Source organism: Onychostoma macrolepis, chromosome 01 (genome assembly GCF_012432095.1).
Source record: "Onychostoma macrolepis isolate SWU-2019 chromosome 01, ASM1243209v1, whole genome shotgun sequence".
NCBI lineage: Eukaryota > Metazoa > Chordata > Actinopteri > Cypriniformes > Cyprinidae > Onychostoma > Onychostoma macrolepis.
In genome coordinates this window covers 35,392,541-35,417,146 of record NC_081155.1, presented here as the reverse complement: position 1 = coordinate 35,417,146, position 24,606 = coordinate 35,392,541, and the positions used below count along the sequence as shown (strand labels likewise).

The window sequence follows — 24,606 nt, the reverse complement described above, 5'->3', positions numbered from 1 at the left end:
GCTGGGTAAATAAAGTGCTGTGACCTCTTGCTTGCTAGCTAGGACACCTGACCATCCGAGCAAGGCCATTCACACAAACAGAAAGAGACTGTAGGACAATGAAAGAAGATAACAAATGTAGGCAAAGTTTCTAAGAAGCAAATACGACTAGATTTTGACATTTTCTTAAGAAATTAAATGTGGTACTTTTCTTATTGATTTTCAAATGTATGCTAAATTTGCATTCCTGCACTATCAAAGGAAAAAGTGCCATTTTTTTAGGGGCTATTTCTACCTGATCTGATACTTAAAAATACTTGAATTTGTGTAAATACATATAGACAGTTTTATTGAGATTTAATTATATGTGTGTGTGTTATATGTGTGTTAATTATATATACGTTTATTAAATAAATTCAGTGCACACAAACTGAAGTAGTTTAAGTCTTTGGTTCTTTTAATTGTGATGATTTTGGCTCACATTTAACAAAAACCCACCAATTCACAATCTCAACAAATTAGAATATGGTGACATGCCAATCAGCTAATCAACTCAAAACACCTGCAAAGGTTTCCTGAGCCTTCAAAATGGTCTCTCAGTTTGGTTCACTAGGCTACACAATCATGGGGAAGACTGCTGATCTGACAGTTGTCCAGAAGACAATCAAGTCAAGTCAAGTCAAGTTGAGCTTTATTGTCATTCCGCTACATGCGGGACACCCTTCACAAGGAGGGTAAGCCACAAACATTCATTGCCAAAGAAGCTGGCTGTTCACAGAGTGCTGTATCCAAGCATGTTAACAGAAAGTTGAGTGAAGGAAAATGTGTGGAAGAAAAAGATGCACAACCAAACGAGAGAACCGCAGCCTTATGAGGATTGTCAAGCAAAATCGATTCAAAAATTTGGGTGAACTTCACAAGGAATGGACTGAGGCTGGGGTCAAGGCATCAAGAGCCACCACACACAGACGTGTCAAGGAATTTGGTTACAGTTGTCATATTCCTCTTGTTAAGCCACTCCTGAACCACAGACAACACCAGAGGCATCTTACCTGGGCTAAGGAGAAGAAGAACTGGACTGTTGCCCAGTGGTCCAAAGTCCTCTTTTCAGATGAGAGCAAGTTTTGTATTTCATTTGGAAACCAAGGTCCTAGAGTCTGGAGGAAGGGTGGAGAAGCTCATAGCCCAAGTTGCTTGAAGTCCAGTGTTAAGTTTCCACAGTCTGTGATGATTTGGGGTGCAATGTCATCTGCTGGTGTTGGTCTGTTGTGTTTTTTGAAAACCAAAGTCAAAAGCACCAAAAGTTGGTTAAATGACCATGGTGTTGGTGTGCTTGACTGGCCAGCAAACTCACCAGACCTGAACCCCATAGAGAATCTATGGGATATTGTCAAGAGGAAAATAAGAAACAAGAGACCAAAAAATGCAGATGAGCTGAAGGCCACTGTCAAAGAAACCTGGGCTTCCATACCACCTCAGCAGTGCCACAAACTGATCACCTCCATGCCACGCCGAATTGAGGCAGTAATTAAAGCAAAAGGAGCCCCTACCGAGTATTGAGTACATATACAGTAAATGAACATACTTTCCAGAAGGCCAACAATTCACTAAAAATGTTTTTCTTATTGGTCTTATGAAGTATTCTAATTTGTTGAGATAGTGAATTGGTGGGTTTTTGTTAAATGTGAGCCAAAATCATCACAATTAAAAGAACGAAAGACTTAAACTACTTCAGTCTGTGTGCACTGAATTTATTTAATACTCGAGTTTCACAATTTGAGTTGAATTACTGAAATAAATGAACTTTTCCACGACATTCTAATTTATTGAGATGCACCTGTATATTAGTCACTCAGCGTTTCAGGTCCCCACTTGGCATGTGTTTTAAAAAATAAAAAATATATATTTTTTTTTCAGTTATATTACGAAAAAAGACCTTAAAAGAAAATTTTGTATGTGATTTTTGTTTCATCAAAATAAGCAGAAACCCTGGTCCTCTCTTTGTCAGTGTAGAGTGACAGTCCCCTCTTAGTAACATAGATGTGTACAGTATGTGTGTGCGTGTGTGTGTATACAGGTGCATCTCAAAAAATTGTTCATTTTATTTTTTTGTAACTTATTTCAAAAAGTTAAAACTTTACATGTTTGCATGTAAAGTGAAACATTTTAAAAGTTTTTTTTTTTTATTTTTTTTTATTTTGATGATTAGAGCTTACATCTCATGAAAGTCAAAGATCCAGTATCTCAAAATATTAGAATATTTACATTTGAGTTTCATTAAATGACTGTCCCTACGGTATAAATTCTGGCTATCTCTTGTTCTTTGAAGCCACAATAATGGGGAAGACTGCTGACTTGGCAATGGCCCAGAAGACAATCATTGACACCCTCCACAAAGAGGGTAAGTCACAGAAGGTCATTACTGAAAGGGGTGGCTGTTCACAGAGTGCTGTATCAAAGCATATTAAATGCAAAGTTGACTGGAATGAAGAAATTAGGTAGGAAAAGGTGCACAAGCAACAGGGATGACCGCAAGCTTGAGAATACTGTCAAGCAAGATTCAGACACTTGGGAGAGCTTCATAAGGAGTGGACTGAAGCAGGAGTCAGTGCATCAAGGGTCACCACGTTCAGATGTCTTCAGGAAAAGGGCTACAAAGGCACTTCTGAAACAGAAACAACGTCAGAAGCATCTTACCTGGGCAAAAGACAAAAAGAATTGGACTGTTGCTCACTGGTCCAAATTCCTCTTTTCAGATAAAAGTACATTTTGCATTTCATTTGGAAATCAAGGTCTAGAGTCTGGAGGAAGACTGGAGAGGCACAGAATCCAAGCTGCTTGAAGTCCAGTGTGAAGTTTCCAAAGTCAGTGATGATTTGGGCTGTCATGTCATCTGCTGGTGTTGGTCCACTGTGTTTTCTGATGTCCACAGTCAACGCAGCCATCTACCAGGAAATTTTACAGCACTTCATGCTTCCTTCTGTTGACAAGCTTTATGGAGATGCTGATTTCATTTTCCAGCAGGACTTGGCACCTGCCCACACTGCCAAAGGTACCAAAAGCTGGTTCAATGCCGTGACGTCTGCTGGTGTTGGTCCAAGTCCAAAGTCAATGCAGCCGTCAACCAGGAGATTTTGGAGCACTTTATGCTTCCATCTGCTAAAAAGCTTAATAGAGATGCTGATTTCTTTTTCCAGCAGGACTTTAGCACCTGCCCACAGTGCCAAAACCACTTCCAAGTGGTTTGATGACCATGATATTACTGTGCTTGATGCCAACATGCCTGACCTGAATTCCATATGGAATCTAAGGGATATTTTCAAGAGAAAGATGAGAAACAGTCAATCCAACAATACAGAGCTGAAGGCTCAATAGTGCCTCAGCAGTGCCACAGTCGTATTGCTTCCATGCCACACCTCACTGATGCTGTCATTTGTGCTAAAGGAGCCCCGACCAAGTACTGAGTGCATACTTTAAAGAACTTGAACTTTTCTGTTTTGAAAATCCTTTTTTTATTATTATTTATATATAATATGTGACCCTGGACCACAAAACCAGTCTTAAGTGTCAATTTGATTGATGTATGGTTTGTTAGGATAGGACAATATTTGGCTAATATACAACTATTTGAATATCTGGAATCTGAGGGTGCAAAAAAATCAAAATATTGAGAAAATCGCCTTTAAAGTTGTCCAAATGAATGCTTAGCAATGCATATTACTAATCAAAAATTACGTTTTGATATATTTACAGTAGTAAATTTACAAAATATCTTCATGGAATATGATCTTTACTTAATATCCTAATGATTTTTGGCATAAAAGAAAAATCTATAATTTTGACCCATACAGTGTATTTTTGGCTATTGCTACAAATATAACCCAGCAACTTAAGACTGGTTTTGTGGTCCAGGGTCACATATTATATATTAATTTAGAATTATAATACAGTATATGCAGTTGCTTGGGTGCTAGGTATTAAAATGTTGTATAGTACAGTTCAGAACAGCCCATCCCAAAGCCTCTTTGATATTCAGGTCCCTAAATATGTCTTAAATTATTCATTCTATACAAGATAATAGTAGTAATAGCACATCTCTCCAAACAACACGATTTGTGGTATAATTCATGGCCGTAACACAGGACAAGTTATACACAATGTTTAAAACTTAAGCATAAGTAAAATAAGCAATAGTTATAGTGATGCTTGCATTAGTGTGACCTGGGAAAAAATATAATTCACGTGAGAGCAGAAAACAATGAGAGACAGAGAAATGCTCACCACGGTGAAGTTCATGACCTTTAGAATCCAGATGGTCAAGGCTAGGTTGACGATCATGGTGACAAGCAGGAGAAGGATGAAGAAATAGAGACAGCGCTTTCGCCAGCCATAAATCCCCACTGGGTACACAGTAGCACATCCCGGCCTTTGGAGGGGGTTTGGCTGAGATGCCAGGATGTACTGCTCCTGAGTCATCTAGTGAGAAAGAACAGACAGAGACAGAATTTGTTTCACATTTCTTAATTTTCACAAGCATTTCTTCTTTAATGCAGTCGTCGTGGTGCATCTATAGCATCTATATATCAATTATATATCAACGAATAGCATATTTAGGCATAATAAAAGTCATAAATGAAGAAATAAAACATTGACGGGGAGAAACTGCAATATTAGAATTATTAAATTATGATAATTTATGATTCGAATTTTGAAAAATGTATAAAATGAATAAATTACATTTTAAAACATATGAAAATAGAAAACAGTTAACAAAATATAATAACCGCAACATGCTAATGGAAAACTTGAAATCAGTTGTATTTGTGTGTGTGTGTGTGTGTGATGCATAGTTGTTGCTTTTGTGTCTTATGTATAGGCTCTATTATGATAAGAATGCTACCTCAGAAGACAGCTGCCTATAGGCAATAGGCAACAAGGCAGCTTGCTAGGCTTTACAACAAAGCTAGAGAGTGGTACTGGACCGGGAAATTTGTGGGATGGGGAAAAAGTGGACAGACGATTGTCACTTCTTCCACAAGCTCCATCTGTCAGTCACATCTTCCCTTTGCTTTTTAATTCACAGTCTCTCAGCATGCATCGGCTCAACTAAAGACCTCAAGCACATCCGCTGCATAAACTCCCCAACCTCTCCGTAACCTCAAAACTCCCTTTACCTAGCTCTCCAGCTCAACAAAACTCTTCTTAAACTCCCTCCAAACACTCTCCAACAGCTCTCAAATCTTCTCCACACTATTCACTCTTAAAAATAAATGCTCCAATTAAAGCAAAAAGGGTTTTAAAGCCTGATGTCAAAAAAGGACCTTTTTTTGTCAATTCAACAAAGGACTTTTTATTTTGTAGTTCTTTAGAAAACGAGTGCTAAAGAGGTAATTTTTCGATGTTAGAACACTTTCTCCTATCTCAGTCATGCAGAGACAACTGTGTACAGACCATTCGTAGGTTGACTTCCAGAGGAATATAAACACTTTGACTCTTTCAAAACATTGTTCTGTTTGTTCAAGCATGTCCAACTCTTTTGGCACAACCAATGCAGTGAAGTTTGTGGATGAGACTACCTGTTTGACTGAACAAATAGAAGAATGGAAGAAGTTGCACTGCATTTTGGCACTAGTGAGCACCTTCCCAGCTGGGGAGGGGGGGAATACAGCCTCTTAGCTGGTCTCCAAGCCTGGCCAAATTGGTCTAACTAGTCCCCTGACCTGGTCTCCAAGCTCAACCTGCAAAAAAAGTCAAATCTAAAAACTGACAAAGAAACTCCAAAGACTTAAACTCGAGCTGCAAATAACACTGAAGAAGTAGGACTGCACAATTAGGAAAATAATAATAATAACAATAAAAAAATAAATAATAACAACAATAATAATAATCTAAATGTAATACATTTTTAAGCATCACGATAATAAATAAATAAATACAATTAAAGAGTTTTTAAGCTCCATAATAATAATAATAATGTTATCTTATTAGTCTTATTATTACATTTGAAAATTGCACTAAACCATATTGCAATTTTGGTTTTACAGTATTTGGATTAATCAGGCAGCCAGAGTGTCCCTCAACATTTTCTGAAGCTCCTCTCCAAGCTCTTCAGCATTGCAAAGCCTTAGCAATAGCCCTCTCACTTACACACTGGTAACAATGACCTTTGCTGCTCCTGTTGTGGTGAGGAGTGAGTATGTGCACATTTTCGACATATTTGTGGCATGCAATGCGAAGAAAGTGGGTTTTAGTTGGTGCGGAGGAGTCTAGTTAATAGTCAGTTTCCACCAGTTTCACCACATGGGTGAAAGAGATCATTCTTTTTCTCTAGCCTCAAGTCCTCATCTGCTATAAATATCGAGTGTGATGGAGAGGGAAATATTGGATAGTTTTCACTACATGTTTTATTTTTTTTACCTTTCAGTCTCCCACGCATTTTTTAGAGATACCGTTTTAGCCCATCTTTGTTTCTGCCATCCTCCTGGTATCGTCATTATATCTCTCATTCCCAGTGTCTTTATATGTCCTTCCTTTTATACCGCTTGGTGCAGTTCAGTACCCGATTTACTCCGCCCCTGACCATCCCTCTCTATCCTTCCCTGTCTTTCTCGCGCTTTCTCTCTTTGTCTCTCTGGTTCCAATGCATTTCTAAAATTGATCTGACAGTGGAGTGATCCATCAAATGCATGTGCAGCCGAGCTGGACCAGAACGGCACCCTGCCTACAGCCTAACACTATTAACACGCTCACCAACTACTCACTCACTCAGATTACATCTGCTTGTTCCAGCAGAAAGAGAGAGAAAAAAAAAAAGGGGTTGAGGGGGGAGGTCAGACAGACAAACAGAGATATAAGTGCAGGGCAGGTAAATAACAAAAGCAGAGACTAAAGAGAAGGGTAAACCATTTGCCAAGTCAAGAAGCTTGCCTAACTCCTAATTTCTCATCTATCATCATTATTTTTTTATTCATTTCAGTAACTGAATTTATTTATTTATTGGTTCATTCATTTGTTCGTTCGTTCGTTCATTCTTTCATTCATTCGTTCATTTCATTTTTGCAATTTAACCCCTATGTGTTGCACAACATAAGAATATATATATATATATATATATATTAGGGGTGTCAACGTTAACGCGATAACGCATACGATTAATCCAAAAAATTTTACGCGTTAATATTCTTTTAATGCAAATTAATTGTTTGATAAGGTTTGACCCCAACTTCTTCCCATCATCGCAGCGCGGAAGGTTATCTATCATTGTGTGATGAGGGTACAGCACCAGTGTTGCCAGGGCAGCAGCACAAGTAGGCTATTTTGAAAAAAGTCGAGGGAAAAATTACAGAGCCATGGGTTGCGGTTTTTGGGCTACTTTTATAATGTACCGTGCCCGCCCAAAGTGTATATAGACAAATTAAAATAGATCCTTTTACTAATGTGTATTATACTTGGAATGTATCCCTGGCAACTTAAGAACGGAGAAGCGGTTGTAACATAAATGACGTGACTTTCAACAGAGCATACATGTTAATACTTTTACACAGCAGAAATAAACTTGACAACAGCCACTATAGCTTATATTATATAATAAACACACAATTACGATAGGACATGGTTTGTGTGATTTTCTTGAGTTGAATGTGTACATCTCAAATCCTAATTTGTGCAGCGATATAAAAGGCTATAATAGCATATTTTAACAACATTCCACATGTGATCGTAAAGGGAAGTTATTACAAACACTCGAAGGTGGTTTTAAGTGAGTTCTGAGTAAAAGTGTGCTATTAATCTCATAAATTGTCTTATGAAGCATGATGCTAATGTTAGCTCTAATGCAGCTGCAGACCAGGTCCAATTCTTGTTTATAATGCATACTTCATGTAAGGTCACAAGAAAATGTTTTGTTGTATTTATTTAGAAATACTTTTGATAATAGTTGGGTAAATGTATACTGGGATTGAAGCGATGTGGCATGGTAAAAGTTTTATTGCCAGTATAAAGGCTGATAATGGCTGAATAAAAACAAAATAATAATAAGGATTATGTCTCATACCTGGCGGGTGTGAAAGGTTATGTTTCCTTAAACTAGTTAGTCATGAATTTCTTTATTTCAACACATTTACAGGAAATCCTAGTATTTTAAATTTTTTAATCGATTGACAGCACTAATATATATATATATATATATATATTGTGTGTTTAATTTATACATCAGCACATAGCAAGGTTATTATTCTTAATTCCAACTAAAAGTTACTTGAAATACAATAATAATGTTAATTGAAATTAAATATTTAAAAAAAAATCTAATTTTCATTTAGTTTAATTTGATGTAGCCTACTAAAACTGAAATAAAAATAGATTTAAAAAAAACTACAAACATATCTGAAAACAACAACAACAAAAACAAAACTTTCACTAAAATCAACATGACAGCAGACAATATATATAAATAAATATATAATTCAAAATATTAACAAAAACTATAATGGCATCTCAGTGAGACTAAAATAATACTGACATGTAGAATTAAACATTCACCATCATTTATTATGCTTTGAAAAGCACAAGCAGATCATAAAACCAGATGATTTAAGTTTATACAGTATTAAGTTTGTTATGGTGTATTGATTTGAATATTTGTTTTAAGGCTTCATTGATTGAAACTGTTCAATTATTTCTCTCTTTTTAGGCAGAAAATTGGCCCTGCCTTCATATCCCTCTGCCCAAAATTTTGGTGAAAAATGAAAGCAATAGACTGTCCAATGTGTCATGATTGCTTTTTTCTGGATAAAAGGAACTATGAGTCATACAAAGCTGATTCAAACACACACACACACACACACACACACACACAAATCTTGTAAGGAGGTACAGTAGCCTATTACCCTCTCTTTTAAACCCTGCTATCCCAGCAATACTCCAGCAGATCGTGCTAACCTGCCCTGCTAATGATGTTTCACTACACTAGACAATATCTAGTCACAGTCTGCAAAGACTTCAAAGTCAAGACAGTCCTAGTTTGGAGTTTGAGGAAACAAAGATGGAATACAGCAATTTTTGCAGTAGATTACTGAAGCATTTTTTTTATTTTCCTCCTTACCAGTTTTCAGTGATTTATTCAGCTCCAGCTACTCCATCTCAACTCTTGTCTTGTAGATTATTTCAGCCGTAAATTTGATATGCATATTGGTTTTACAAACGTTGTTAAAAGTTTAGGAAATGTAAGATTAAAGGCCCATTCACACCAATGACGATAACTATAATATAATAATTGCTCTAAGTCCACACCACAGCAATAACATTAATGTCAGAGAAAGGTTAATAATGGAATCAGTTTTAGAATGATTTTCCAATGGATGAACAATAAAAACATTGACATCCAGTCAGAATCCACTCAACTATAAAGAGCTTGAGCATATAGTGGCAGACAACATAACTGAAGTGCGTGTTTATATTAACCAAAACATTATCGTCTGTTGCTGTTGATGCTAATATAGTTATTGTTATGGTTATTGCAACAGTTATTGTTTTTGGTGTGAACGGGCCTTTAACATTTGGTCACATTATAAAAATGTTGGTGCAGTTTCACAGGCAAAAAAAAAAAAGCCCATTGTCTATTGTCAAAAGGCACAGAAGTCACTTTCAATCTAAGCAGTTGTTGGTCAATGTGACAAATAGGCATACAGTGGGGCAAAAAAGTATTTAGTCAGCCACAAATTGTGCAAGTTCTCCCACTTAAAAAGATGAGAGAGGCCTGTAATTTTCATCATAGGTATACCTCAACTATGAGAGACAAAATGAGGGAAAAAAATCCAGAAAATCACATTGTAGGATTTTTAAAGAATTAATTGGTAAATTCCTCTGTAAAATAAGTATTTGGTCACCTACAAACAAGCAAGATTTCTGGCTCTCACAGACCTGTAACTTCTTCTTTAAGAGGCTCCTCTGTCCTCCACTCGTTACCTGTATTAATGGCATCTGTTTGAACTTGTTATCAGTATAAAAGACACCTGTCCACAACCTCCAAACTCCACCATGGCCAAGACCAAAGAGCTGTCAAAGGACACCAGAAACAAAATTGTAGACCTGCACCATGCTGGGAAGACTGAATCTGCAATAGGTAAGCAGCTTGGTGTGAAGAAATCAACTGTGGGAGCAATTATTAGAAAATGGAAAACATACAAGACCACTGATAATCTCCCTCGATCTGGGGCTCCACGCAAGATCTCACCCAACTGTGAGCAAAAATCCACACGGGGGACCTAGTGAATGACCTGCAGAGAGCTGGGACCAAAGTAACAAAGGCTACCATCAGTACCACACTGCGCCGCCAGGGACTCAATGCCAGACGTGTCCCCCTGCTTAAGCCAGTACATGTCCGGGCCCGTCTGAAGTTTGCTAGAGAGCATTTGGATGATCCAGAAGAGGATTGGGAGAATGTCATATGGTCAGATGAAACCAAAATATAACTTTTTGGTAAAAACTCAACTTGTCGTGTTTGGAGGAGAAAGAATGCTGAGTTGCATCCAAAGAACACCATACCTACTGTGAAGCATGGGGGTGGAAACATCATGCTTTGGGGCTGTTTTTCTGCAAAGGGACCAGGACGACTGATCCGTGTAAACGAAAGAGTGAATGGGGCCATGTATCGTGAGATTTTGAGTGAAAACCTCCTTCCATCAGCAAGGGCATTGAAGATGAAACGTGGCTGGGTCTTTCAGCATGACAATGATCCCAAACACACCGCCCGGGCAATGAAAGAGTGGCTTCGTAAGAAGCATTTCAAGGTCCTGGAGTGGCCTAGCCAGTCTCCAGATCTCAACCCCATCGAAAATCTTGAAATTCTGTGTTGCCCAGCGACAGCCCCAAAACATTACTGCTCTAGAGGAGATCTGCATGGAGGAATGGGCCAAAATATCAGCAACAGTGTGTGAAAACCTTGTGAAGACTTACAGAAAACGTTTGACCTCTGTCATTGCCAACAAAGGGTATATAACAAAGTATTGAGATGAAATGTTGTTATTGACCAAGTTGAGGTATACCTATGATGAAAATTACAGGCCTCTCTCATCTTTTTAAGTGGGAGAACTTGCACAATTGGTGGCTGACTAAATACTTTTTTGCCCCACTGTAACTAATTTGAACCCATTGAAAAACTTATGCAGGGAAATTTCGCCTTCATGCAAAATAATAATAACTGCATGGTTGCCTATTGAACTGACTGGACTGTGCTTGCGAAAATTCACCAAACATTGGTAAATGTATTTGCAGCTTTATGTTGTAAAATATCCTTGATGGAAACAGATTCAAAATCTAACTCACAATTATGACGTCATCCGCATACTAAATTTGTAAATGTGTGTAACCTTGCAACACATACTAAAAGAAGGTTCCTCATCAATGGTCAGTGAGTTCTTAATTCAACTCACACACTCTGAAAGTACGAGAATTCAGACAGTTCTAGTTTTGAATAGAGCATGTTTTGTACTACTAATGTAGTAATGTTTGTTTTGTAAGAAGAAAAAAAAATGTTTTCTTTCATTTCCTCTTTAATTAAGTGTAACTATCCCAAAGGTCCCATGGTGATTTCAGCCAATCAGCTGCAATGTTGACAGGTTAATATGTTTAATGTGAGTGCAACATGCTGTTCTGTTTTTGATCATTTATTTTCAAGTACTTTCAGCCTCTTCAGTTAATACAAAAAACTGTGTGTGTGTGTAAGAGAGAGAGAGAGATTGAGGGAGGCAGTGTTGTGTCAACCCAGCAGGAAAGAAGAATCCACTAAGCAAACAGACCCGAAAATATCACATCGTCTTCCGCCTTTTCACTGAATCAATACCAGCACAAATATTACTTCAATTTCGTGCGACGACATCATGGTACCCAGGCGTTAATGCTAAGCAGTATTAACAAATCGATACATCATTTAAAAAGGTCATATCAGTCAGGGATGTAATTTAATGCCAGGCAGCAGACAGCACAGATTTGCAGCTAATTAAATGTTGCCATCTCTGTACAAGCTCTCTGGCTTTTCAAAGGTGAATCAAGACAGAGGTATCGACAGTTCTAGCTCTGCATAAACAGGGGCGACAGTCTTTCTGAAGTAAAGCCCCTCTGTTGTTAATCTGCTCCCTTTACTTCACGTTCAGCTCTTTTTGAGGTTCCCTCAAGGGTATCTCCATAGCCAGCTCAATCTTAATCAACATCTTACACTTTTAATTAGTGCCTTCTACTAGAACTGAATGTCAGTGCCAAGACTTCGAGTCTAACGCGGTTTGTCAAGCTTCAAAGACACACGCTCGGCCGCGTCGCGCTATCACTCCAGTCTCAAATGTTGTGTATTAGATTAGAAAGCTTGGACTAGGCAAGGAAAATGGAGCAGGTGTCCTGTGCAATCTAAGCACAATTATGACATCTTTCACAGCGTACGTTACACGAGTGAGCGCAGCGCAGTTAAAACATTAGCCGCCTGAACGCTCAAAGCTTTCTGAAACGATCCCTCGTCATCCGAGTAGGAGGATGAGGATGGATCTGACAGCTCCGTGTGTTGGTGGCACGCGTCACATGAAATCACAGCAAGGAAAACACTAAATTGTCTGCTAGGAAAACATACATTAGTAAGACTAATGGTGTGATTTTCTCTTCGTTTGTGCTTCAATATGAGATTTTAGGAAGCATCTGGATAAAAATATGGCAGTGCTTTTTGGTGAAATTTCACAGAGAATGCATTAACACTTACATTGTCTGTCTCTTTGTCTTGTTTGAGAAGAAACTGAAAATTACTTAAAACAACTTGCATTAACTCGATAGCAAAACTGTATAAGATACTGACAAATGTATTGAGAGAATACTGATAGGCAATTTTCATGTTTATGCTAAAGAACACAACTATTTGCCAATAAAGTGCTGCAGAGATGCTGTTCCTTTTTTTTTTTTTTAGGACAACCAGAAGTTAGCATGACCTTTGTTCCCTCGACAAAAAGCCAATATTACAGAAAATAAACTCAGTGACCAACAAAAGTTTATAATACTCAAATGACACAAATTAACACAACCTTTTATGAATTCCAAAGCCTAAGCACAATGGCCAGAAGTAAAAGAGTTGCAAACAAACTTCAACACAGTTGCACAGTTGACCACTAAGCTTCTGACAAAATTGAAAAGTTTGAAAATTTGAGTTATGCTGCATTCATGCCATGTTGTAATTACCGTAATTCCGAGATAACAACAAGTGACGTTCAACTCTGTTCACGTCCTAGGACTGGGGATTGTCCATTTCTACAGCGACAGACAAAAAAACCCGTGACCACGTGAAAGAATGTTACTGGCAGCTGTAAAACACATAAAATTACATTTGTATGCTACTGCTAAATATTGCAGAACTGTCAGGTAAAAATAATTAATGTCTGTTTGCTTGTTGTTATTATTAATGACAGCGATAAATGTGTTATTGCTAACGTAAACAAACAACAACAAAATAATAACAGTATGAACACTTACATAATACGTTTTTATATTATAGTATATTATAGTATCTATATGTGTATCTATTTCCCCCTTTTTAGAGCAGTAATAGCTTTCTTTGAAAGCGCAGCCATTTTTCTCTGGTTCCGTGTGAGGTGCAGCGGTCACGTGGTACAAGTCGTAGCTCTCTGAAAGCTCCCAGTTCACAAGTTGTAATTACGACTTCTACGAGGACGTGAACGCTTTTTACAAGTTGGTATCTCGTAATTACGGTAATGAACACACCTTTAGAATAGCATGAGCACAACAAGGCTGTAAAAGTGGATTAGTGAGTAGATGAGTTGTCCTGATATGATGTATTGGTTATAAGATCTAATGTCCCAAACATCTGTAGTCATATTTGTTTGTTGTTAATAAGTATTAAACGTATTAAAAAAAGGATATGTCTTATATATTTTAATATATTTTATTTTTGGTAGTATTTGTTTGTGAGCTGGGACAGGAGAAGGGATATGGATAAAATTAATTGCTTTATTTGTTATCGACATTCCTAACCCTAGACGGGGAGGTCATGACAATATAATATACTAATGTATTTTATTTCATAGAATAAAGTGTGAAAACATTTTGAGCTTGTGCTTCACAGACCTTGTTTCAGGCATTTATCAAATAAATAAATAAAATTAAAAATTAAAAACAAACCATTGACTTTGGGTTGATAAAACCAGAAGTGCAAATATGCTAACTAGTTTTTACAAAGCAAACAGAATGAAATCACATCACAATTAAAACCACTAGGAAACTCACAACCACTAGGGGCAATGAAAACTCCCAACAAAACTATATGAACATGAACCACATGCATTTTGAGTTGGACATTGGATTGCTGGATTACTTCAGAGGATGTCTCATTTAAGAAAAGTAACCATTATAAAATTGTCTCTTTCCTCATGAGGTGTACGTTACTGTAATTTCTTTCTTACTTTGCAATGTAATGGTTACTTTGCTTCAATGATGTATGCGGCTGACAAATATGGCCAAAATTCATCATCAATGGATTGCCCCTGTTGGTCAGGAGCATATCTTTTAGAGCTTAATTTTGTGCTGTGAGTTGATAAAGTTTTACTTTGTAATTTTCATTGCATTTTGCACCTGTAGGTGACCATATTTATATGTCTTTGATGAGCTAAATGAGCTAAAAGTGCTAATTATTTTTTGTAAGACTGTGCTGGTAGGAAAAAACAAACAATTAAACATGGTGGGTGGATGACGCAAGTTCAGTTTCCTACAAGGATTCACATTTCAGAGCTGGCAGGATATCTCCTGTGAGGTAAGAATGAACAAAATGCATTGGGAAAGTATGTTACATGGTCTCTCACCATACGCAGGGGGCTTCCAACAAATACCTGAACATCCTGGCACTCAAGAGGGGATACAACATTCCCCAATTGTCCCGCATGTTTTCTGCAGCACAGCCAAAGCACACAAAGAGAATCCAATTTAACTAGGGGAAAATTCACAAGTACTCCACCAGGCTGTTGCTACCTGCAGCCGTGCATCGAGCCTGAAGGGACTGGTGCCCGAGTTTTCCCCGTGTGACCCAGTATGACAAGCCAAAAATGGAGTTTTCTGGCAGAAGCACCCTGATGTTTAAACAGTGGGTTTCTCCTCCCTGTAGCCACCCACCCTCGCACACTGCTTTATTTGTGCACTCGGCGCCATGTGTGTTGACAAGGAGCCAGATATTGTCTTCTGTTCTCTCTTCACTACCTGGGGAAGCTAATTAGGCTTCTATTTTAGAGGCTGCTAAGGGACAGGGACCACAGACTGAAAAAAAAAAAAAAAAAAAACAGAATGCTAATTCAAAATACGCAAGCACAGCATTGTGTGACAAATTAGAAGAGTAATAAAAAAAGCCTACATATGGGCCCAGATTGAACTACAAGGACTTTCAAGTGCTCAGATTGTCGCAACTTTGTTAGCTGGCATTCCGCTACAGCTACATCACCCCAGCTGACTCGTTCGCTGGTTCTGTTTGTGACGTTATCTGTGACAGCGTAAGTCTAACTGCCTGAAATGCCTAGTGCTGACAAGCCTCACCCCCTTGCCAGCCTGTCAATCAAATATGCCGCCTGTTGACACACGATAGATATCCACTCTGTTTTTCCAAGCTATGGGAGAAGCTTGGTGGCTTTCACTTAAATCCAAAGCCCCATAACAGAGGTAAACATTACATGCTCCAGCAGAGGCCACCTGCCACAGCTGTGAATTGTTTCAGGTTCGCACACCTAGCTATATCCAAACACATAATGGTTCTGAATGCATCTTTGCTGCACAACAAAAAACAGCCCCAGGCGTTTTTCTTTTTGAACTAAACCCCATGAGTGAATAGCTCAAACTTACATGAAAGGTTTAATTGCTTAAAAGCAAATGTGTGTTTTAGTATGAGCCCAAACTAAAGATATGCATTCACTTAGTATGTCAAACTGTTCTGAAGCATCAAAACAGCGTAAAGTTCACGCATCTCAAACCATGATGCTTTCTAAAAGGTCTTCGCTTCACCGATGCACTGTATGCAACAGTTTGACCTTATTCGGAACAGGGTGGCTGAAAGGGGTCTGGTCTAGTGCGGGGACACGCTGTCAAAACAAGGAACCTCAAGAGGCAAAACAGAAAAGGCCTTCATGCAGTATTAATGAGACTAAGTTGATTTCCAGCAGCAGCGACTGGTGCTTCTCAAGAGTGGGGAAGCACAGATGTCACTTATCAATGGAAAAATGTGTACTAGGATCTATTTTGCAATAGCAATATACTGTAGCTAGAAGACAATGCTTCAAAAATTAGTCCTGGCTTATCAGGGGACAAGATTATAAATGCTAAATTAATCCTGAATTTATAATAGCATACTAGATCATTGTTCTTAAAGTCACCATGAAATCAAAGCAATCAGTCACTCACATGAAATCACAGCAAACGGCAGAAATGAAATGATTTAATCAATTCCCAATTGATAATTATAGTATGACCCGCCTCACATTTCCAATTTTTCATTCGAGAAGCCATTTTACTCAAATATAGATCACAAATAGTAAATTTCATGCCAACTATAGGGTGCAGTCATGTTTACTTTTCTTTGGTAAATTTTTTTGAGTGAAATCCAGGAATTTCAACAGGAATTTCTGTGATATCTGTGAAAAAAAAAAAAAAAAACGTACGAAAAAGAATAGGCATTGTTCCACTGACTAAATCTGACTAAATAATAAATAAATCAACGTAACCTTTGGCAAATAAACAAATAAATCCAAAAACTCCTATTCCCCTGAGGGAAACTGATTGCTAACTGAGGACTAATTTAAAACCCAGAGAAAGTGATTCATTTAAGCTGACATCTTTTGGTAATATATGATTTGGTAATATAATTTGGTAATAGTTTGATAATATGCCATTCAACACACATTATACAACATTTCTATTATTAAGAACTAGGGATGTAACGATTCACTCAACTCACGATTCGATTCGATTTGCGATTTTGATTTCACGATTCGATTCACGATTCATGATTTTTTTTAAGAAAATGAGATTTAAGACAAATTATAAATTAAATATGTTCTTTTATTATTGCTTGGACAAAATGCTGCACGTTTCTTTGTGAAATTGAAATATAACACTATAATAATATACTAATATAGCACTTGCATATTATTGCTCTTTTGTTGGTTTTGATTGCTTCTAATGTCCTCATTTGTAAGTCACTTTGGATAAAAGCGTCTGCTAAATAACAAAATGTAAATATAATGTAAATGTAAATAACAACTAAACTGAAATTTTAAAACAAGCCCCAAATCAAATAAATAAGTAACATAAATAAAAGAAATCTCTTCATAAAAACTAAATAAGGTTTTGTCTGTGCTCTTTCCATTTAAAATTAGAGGCAACCACTGCATTTTAATCATGATCCAAACAAAGATGCTGCATACATGCAGCAGGAGCAGTTTTTAACCTAAATTAGACTGTATAATTTCGAAATTTGAAGCAAAAACAGAATGGTATGACTTCAGTTTTGAGAAATTATACATAGAAACAGCAGACGAGCTGAATGAGACGCAGATTCAATCTCTGCCAGCAGGTGGCGCTTTAAGCGTTTCCTTGGTTTCCGCTGTAAACAAAGCAGCGCTGCACTTATGAACTTTAATATGCATTATACAGAGGCAAGATAAGAAGAAAAATACCATCTAAACTTTTCTAAAGACAGTAAGTTCCCCTCAGACATGCATTCATATAAACTACCCTAATTGAATCGCGATTTGTTTCGCATCTCAACCGATTTGAATCGTCACATATTTGAATCGATTTTCAACCGGCTCGCGGTTAATCGTTACATCCCTATTAAGAACAAATATAATTTAAAAGTTACATTTGTAATGAACTAATTTGTAATTAATAGCGCACCCATAAAAAAAAATTCAGAAGCTGTTATAGATCTTGCACATTGGAGAAACATTTGCGCAGGTATGTGCAGGGTGACATTTTAGTTACTTAAAATATTGTAATGCAAGTGTCATAATATGAAGATGATTTGTTATGTGTTATTGCCACATTTTGATCAAATTTTAGTGGATGCCGTGGTTCCATGCAGCCACTGTTTTCCAGATCTCTCCATTCAGTCCTGGAATTCTGCAGTCATGGCTTGGTGCTCCGATAAGAAGCCAAGCAAGTCCAAGACAAAGAGGCAAAAGGACATAGCTGAAGAACTTAACGATAAGATAGGATGATAACAACGGTTTTGTTACCTACAGACACTGCAATTGTTTGAACTGCCAGTTATCGAACTTGTCATGTGTATGTGTGAACACCAAGCGAGTAAGAGGCATGCACAAAGCATTTTAAAAAGATAAAGTGTTTTAGGAATCCTCATCTTTGTTTATTTGAGAGAAGTCAGATGGCTACAAACAGATATACACATACACAAACAACCAATCTAATAGCATGTCCTTACATTCAATAGTTCACCTTTTTGTTTGTTCGTTCCCTTGCTATGCTTTATGATTGAGCCTTACGTAGAAAAGAATACAGCAACCCGTGCAAACAAACCCAATGTGACCTTCGCTAAGTCACGGATCCAGCAAGTGCATGTATGTGTGTCTGTGTTATAAATGTAGGGTTGGGTCTAGATGTAATCAGCTGACCAGAAAGGCATGCAGCTCGAAGCTTTAGTGAAAGACATGAAATCAATGGGACAGCAGAGCAGCCCGCAGAGGTAGGGTATTAAAGACGAGGCAGGGAGGTTTAGGCCCAGCTCAAGGCAGGTAAGCGACAGACGCGTGTGTAAATCTCATCTGCTGACAGAATCAGTGCACGCTCTTTTATGATGCCGCCAAACATAGACGTTTTCTGGCTAGCGGTTATAAAGAAAACCGCTGTCAATGCTAAATATGCTGATGCCCACAGCCTTCTCACTACACTTCTTGGAAAAACCAGTGCAATTCTGGAATAGCTCAACCGCCAATGAAAAACTCTCTTTTTTTTTTAATGATCATTCCCTCGATTTGTTCCAAATCCTTATGTTGTTATTTTCCAGAAAACACAACAGGAGAATTATTTGAAGAATCATCACACAATCTTCACACAGCTATGTAGCCACATAATAGCTTAGTGTGAAACAAACTCAACAAGATCAGTGAATAAATCATTATTTTGAGCCAATTCTTTGAAATAAACCAATCAATTTTGTTCAAAAATCGGACTAATGTATTGTTTTCACAAATTTCAGCTCACTAACTCAAAGATCCAGTCTCAGCAGTTCTCATGTTAACAGCTTACTAGACAGGAAAATTATCAGTAAATCACATTTCTGTACATTACCTCGCAAAATCAGAAGACTTGCAACAATACAGCACGATTACTTTGTGTGGAACATATTCAACTTCATCACTGAATAAATCGTTGTTAAGACTTCTATGACAAATTTGTCAAATTTTGTGTCATGCAGGTTAAAAACAAAAGGGTAAGCAAGTAATTCTAGGTTAAATATTCCAATAAAGTCAGTTTCCAAAAATCCAGCTAAAATCAGATTAAAGTGTTTCCCAAAAGCATTATAAGCCTAAGTAGATCACAGAAATCACAGGCACCAATGTAATCTACATAGTCCAGGTTGCTCTACAGTACATGGTTGATCTTCTGGACTGGATTCAAACTGGTGGAAAAACACAATAATGTTCCAGAAACCGTCTTGACCACTTTAAGCTGGTCTACAAGGCTTTTCTCAAAGAAATGCATGTTAGCACACCTATCACTTAAGTTTTTCAGACAGGTTTGGCTAGGCGCTTTGAATTAAGTGGAAGCCTGTGCTACACAAATCCACTTCTGCAGGAGGTCCTGGTGACTGCAGGATTGACTAAAATTTGCCACCTGTTTACCACCGTGGGGTGGATGTCTGCGAAGAACTTGGCAGCAAGGCTCAGTATCACGTCTGTCCACCTGGCACAGAGGCTGTTGACTGGACTGTGAAGACATACGTCAGACTCCAGGTATTCACTGCAGACCCCCAAAGGTAGATGAAGGATTCAGTACAAACTCCCCATCGTGAAGAGCATTGGTGACCTTCACTGGTGGATTGTGCATGACATAATAGTTACAAACAAACACAGCAGATACCTGAAACCAGCCGTTGGGAAGGATACCGCTTTTGAAAGAAGCGATAAACAGTTTTCCGGAATCATAATCATACCAGTCAAGACTGGAACCAATGTTTCCAAAGCTAAAAGGTAGGTTGACAAGCTGAGGAAGGTATTTATTACCAATGTTTTCCCATTTATGGCTCAAAGTTTATTCTATTGGGAAGGCAGGAATGGTGATATAGGTTGATCCTAAAAGGTAGTGACAGGTAGGGGCCAACCAATATAGTTTTCAGTTTGAGGGCTTTAATAACTTCTTAGCTGGAAATTGAATTTGCATGCTTCCCAGTAAACTACCCAATCTAGCTGGGACTTTGTGACCTTCAAGAGCAAGTAAGAGATTAATGAGTGTATTTGTGAAGTGTCAAGAGAGGGTCTTCAACAAATTTACTGTTGAATAACATTGTATTGTTGGCTGATTATTCTCTGCATTATTTATTTATTTTTTTCAGTTTCCTTTTTCTATAGCAAATAATACTTGAGATATGTAGGCAATGTGCGTGTGAAATCGTATTTTGATAAACAGGGCGTTTAAAACACGCCAAAAATACTTTATTACTTTGATACACTCAGGTTCTCTCAAGGGAACGTGAGCCGTTGGCTTTTGCATCCCATAAATAATTTCAGACATCTTTTTACGCAGTTCGCAGTCGGCTCACATATGTGAAGGCCAAACATAGCTGCATCCCACTCACTCCCAACATACACATGCACACACAAACACACTCGCTGTACACATGAATTTACACATCAATGGTTGATCCCAGCTGTAAAAACCTTTTTATAATAAGTTGTGAACAGGTTGTGATAACGGTTTATCCTACATACAGTATTTAATACAACAGATGTCTGTGTTTTGTTTTTGTTTTTTTGTTTTTTTTTTGTTTTTTTAATATGCGTTTTCACAATATTGCAGAAACATTGTTATGACGTTGTTAGCACATTTTAAGAGCCCCTTTACCACATCTAACCTGGTATGGCATATGCCATCATCAAAATGTTTTTGCCACATACATCTTTTGAAGTAAATGTCTTAAAGATAACATAAAACTCTAATAGCGAGCAAAAGAGAGGGGAATTAAATGAGGGATGAGCCTTCAGTCTTTTTATATTTCTTCATAATAATTTATCATTCTGAATTCAAATTATGTAAAATAAATCTGAATAACTGACATATTACTAGCGCTCTAGTCTTATTTTCTTTAAATTAACCTGTAGGTAACCTACACTTAAATGTTATGACTCTCATATATTATTTTCATAACTTTTTTGGTAAGTTATTGATATAATTTGTCATGAGGTGAAGGTTTCTTTCTTCAAAAAAAAAAAAAAAAAAAACTAAGACTTCCTGTGTGCACTGTTCTACTCAGTTTAATTTTATTTTTATTTTTTTAATTCACTTGTGAGAAATTTGTCTCGTGCGCCCAATAAATAATATTATATTTAATAATATACATTCATTCATTCATTCATTCAAACATACTTTAATTTCCAGCAAATGCATTTTCAACCAAAATCCAACATTGCGCAATGTTGTAAAAATGTTTTGCCCATTCGATATTCCTGAAATTTTAACAGTACTGTATAATGCTACGCTACATAGAAAATGTCTTTCATCTGACTTCAGTACAAAATTAATCCTGGATGGGTGTCTCCTGCTTCCTCCCTCTTCCTTTCTCTTATCCTCTCGCTCCTCCCTAAATTGATGTTGTTTTGATCTGGAGCCATTTATCTGCTGAGTTAGTTTAGTGTTTTTCACATAACGTGGCAGAGAGGAGTAAAGAGAGAGTGAGAGAGATAGAGACAAGAGGACAACATACAGCACCGTATATCAGAAATCACCCTCACTTCACCCTTCTCAAAATACACAAACAACTCAGATGAGGAGTGTCTCATTCTAGAGAAGTGTCATACACTACAGTGGAGTTAATTTTTTTGCCACACTAGAGCAGCAGCTCTCCAAACAAAATGGTATTTTGAATAATTGTCATACCTCTTGATTAGATAAATAAGCCAGCTGCATCCAGCATCTCCCGTAAAGTAGCTATGTGACCTAAATGTGAAAATGTCACTTGACAAGATTGAAGATAAGATACTTACACTGTGCTCAAAGCAGAGTTTAAGGGTAATCATCTTGATATAGGTCAAACATATCAAACGCTCGAGACTATTGTGTTCCTCCCAAATAAAATGAGCTAATGGGAAGACACAATTACACAATAGCCACCCCTGACATCCCATGCAGAAAACCAGCCTAGGCCGGTTTGTTGGTATTAGCTGTCTCCCAGTCCAGTCAGGCCAGACTGTTGCCTGGTTTGAGAAGGGTTTTGGACACTTTTCAGCTGGCCTCCAAGCTAAATCAGCTAAAAACCAGCTTGGCCATGCTGGGCGTCTAGTGTAGAACAGCTAAGACCAGCAAACTTGTTTACACTATTAAACATTTGGTTCTGTTTTGACATATATTATGGTTCCAAGAAGAGCCTTTAATGTCCATGGAACTCTTCCATTGCACAAAGGGTTCATTATTGGCATACATGTTTCAATGAAGAAACGTTAACATCCACGCAACATTTAAATTGCACAAATGAAAAAAAAAAAAAAAAGGTTCTTTAGATTATTAAAATTTTAATAAAATTGTTAAAATCTTCACACTAACCAAGTGGGTTTCCCAAAGGGTTTCATTGCCAAGGTGGCACAGAAGCTGCATCTGACATGGCATGTTTATTTGCACAGACTGCCTAATGCTGCTCAAAGGCAGCATAAGTTATTCATGCCATATTAACACAACAATTGCATAATGTTATGATGTTAATGTAATTTTAAATAGCCTACATAAAATATATAAATTATGCAATAAAACAAGAGGAGGGGAAAAAAAAACAGGAACTCATTATAGAGTAGGGCTGCAATATTATGACAAAAATCATTATTTTTGATTACTGCCCTTGATATTGTAATAATGATTATTAATGTCGATTAACAGAATACATTAAATATTTTTGTGTTGTTTTTGTTTTGCAGCTTGAGCAGATCTTCAGTAAATGTAAAACCCAATTCACATTTTACTTCAATCACAACAGTTGAAATGGTTTAGGTTTAATTGTGAAGCAGCATTTTTTGCCCCTGTATTTTGAACTTTGGGTGGTATTTTTGTTTATTTTGCCACCTATAAAACTCCAACCTTGGAGTGTAAGTCTGGTTTCAGCTGTTTTTACTGCCACAGGGGAGTAATAAATTCATCCAAGCTGGTGGACAAATCAAGATAAATGTAAATTGTAAATACATTTTCATTAAATACTGACAAAAATCAAATGTCTAAATCTAATATCTAAAAAATCTAAATCATAATGAAATGTTCCATGCAATATACATGTCTTATGAATATTAGAGTATTACATTATACTATAGCAACAAGTTAACATCAAATCAAGTGTTATATGGCATGTGGAGTTTCTGGTTTTTAAGGGTTTTCTTTGGTCAGGCTGAAAAGAAACATGACCTTGGCCAAGTCTAAAGACTAACTTCACCAGTCTTAAAGTGGTAGTTCACCCAAACATTTACTCATTCTCATGTCGGCATACAAACCTGTATGACTTTCATCTGTGGAACACCAAAACACAATATTTTGAAGATTAAGGGTGTAACAATACATGCATAATAGAATTTGATTCATTACATGACACAATACGATATGATACAATTATCTTTCAATTCGAAATTATCAAGACTTGTAATAAAATGATTGTTCATAAGTGGACAGCTAACAAAGATTACTGTTCATTAAAATGGTAAATTTGGTATTATAATCAGACATATTTTGACAATATCTAGAGAGAATTTTTCTGGGTGAACTATCGCATTAAGGCAGTTGTCTATGTAGGCTACAGACAACAGAGCAGTTCACTAGGTTTTTAGAACAGGGCTAATGTATACACACACACAAAAAAAAACAAAAAAACATGTCTCGCACTGACCTACATGAATGCACCACAGGGCAGCGGCTGTCAGACATGCAAAAACTCATAAACACACAAGAGATTTGTTTATGTGGGTAAAACTGGCACTCACTGTGCAAAATCCCCCATCAAGTTAACCTAAACCTCATAACTCAGAGACTGTGTGTGTGTGTGTGTGTGTGTGTGTGTGTGTGTGTGTGTGTGTGTGTGTGTGTGTGTGTGACAGAGAGGGAGAGTATATACAGGCAAACCATTCATTACAGCATTTACATAATTTATCTGCTCACCTAGTCCCGTTACACAGGCTTTTATCCGACAGTGTTAAACACAGTGTGAGTGTGTGTGTCCATGTGCACATGCAATAAACGTTGATGCAGATTGTGTCCTCAGTGCTGTCAGAGAAAGCATAATTCTTCACCTTATTTTCACTATAAATTCAGTGCGAGCACATCTTTATAGCATTCAGTGTTAGGAAACTAGGCTCACATCATGCAGTCTAGTTCAGCTTTCCAGTCAAGAAACGCCCG

The 24,606-nt window shown here is 37.3% G+C and overlaps 1 protein-coding gene across 7 annotated transcripts in view; it reads right to left on the bottom strand.

The window, feature by feature from the left end:
• LOC131549005 (zeta-sarcoglycan) overlaps window positions 1-24,606 on the bottom strand; it is a 304,880-nt gene that overhangs the window by 137,795 nt on the left and 142,479 nt on the right. For 6 of the 7 annotated variants that reach the window (XM_058790756.1, XM_058790728.1, XM_058790734.1 and 3 more), the window contains one exon: window positions 4,261-4,455. In XM_058790756.1, coding sequence (XP_058646739.1) covers window positions 4,261-4,455 — 195 coding nt within the window. Of the gene's footprint in view, window positions 1-4,260; window positions 4,456-5,555; window positions 5,575-24,606 lie in introns of those variants that run through there. The other variant, XM_058790778.1, reaches the window with a different exon arrangement.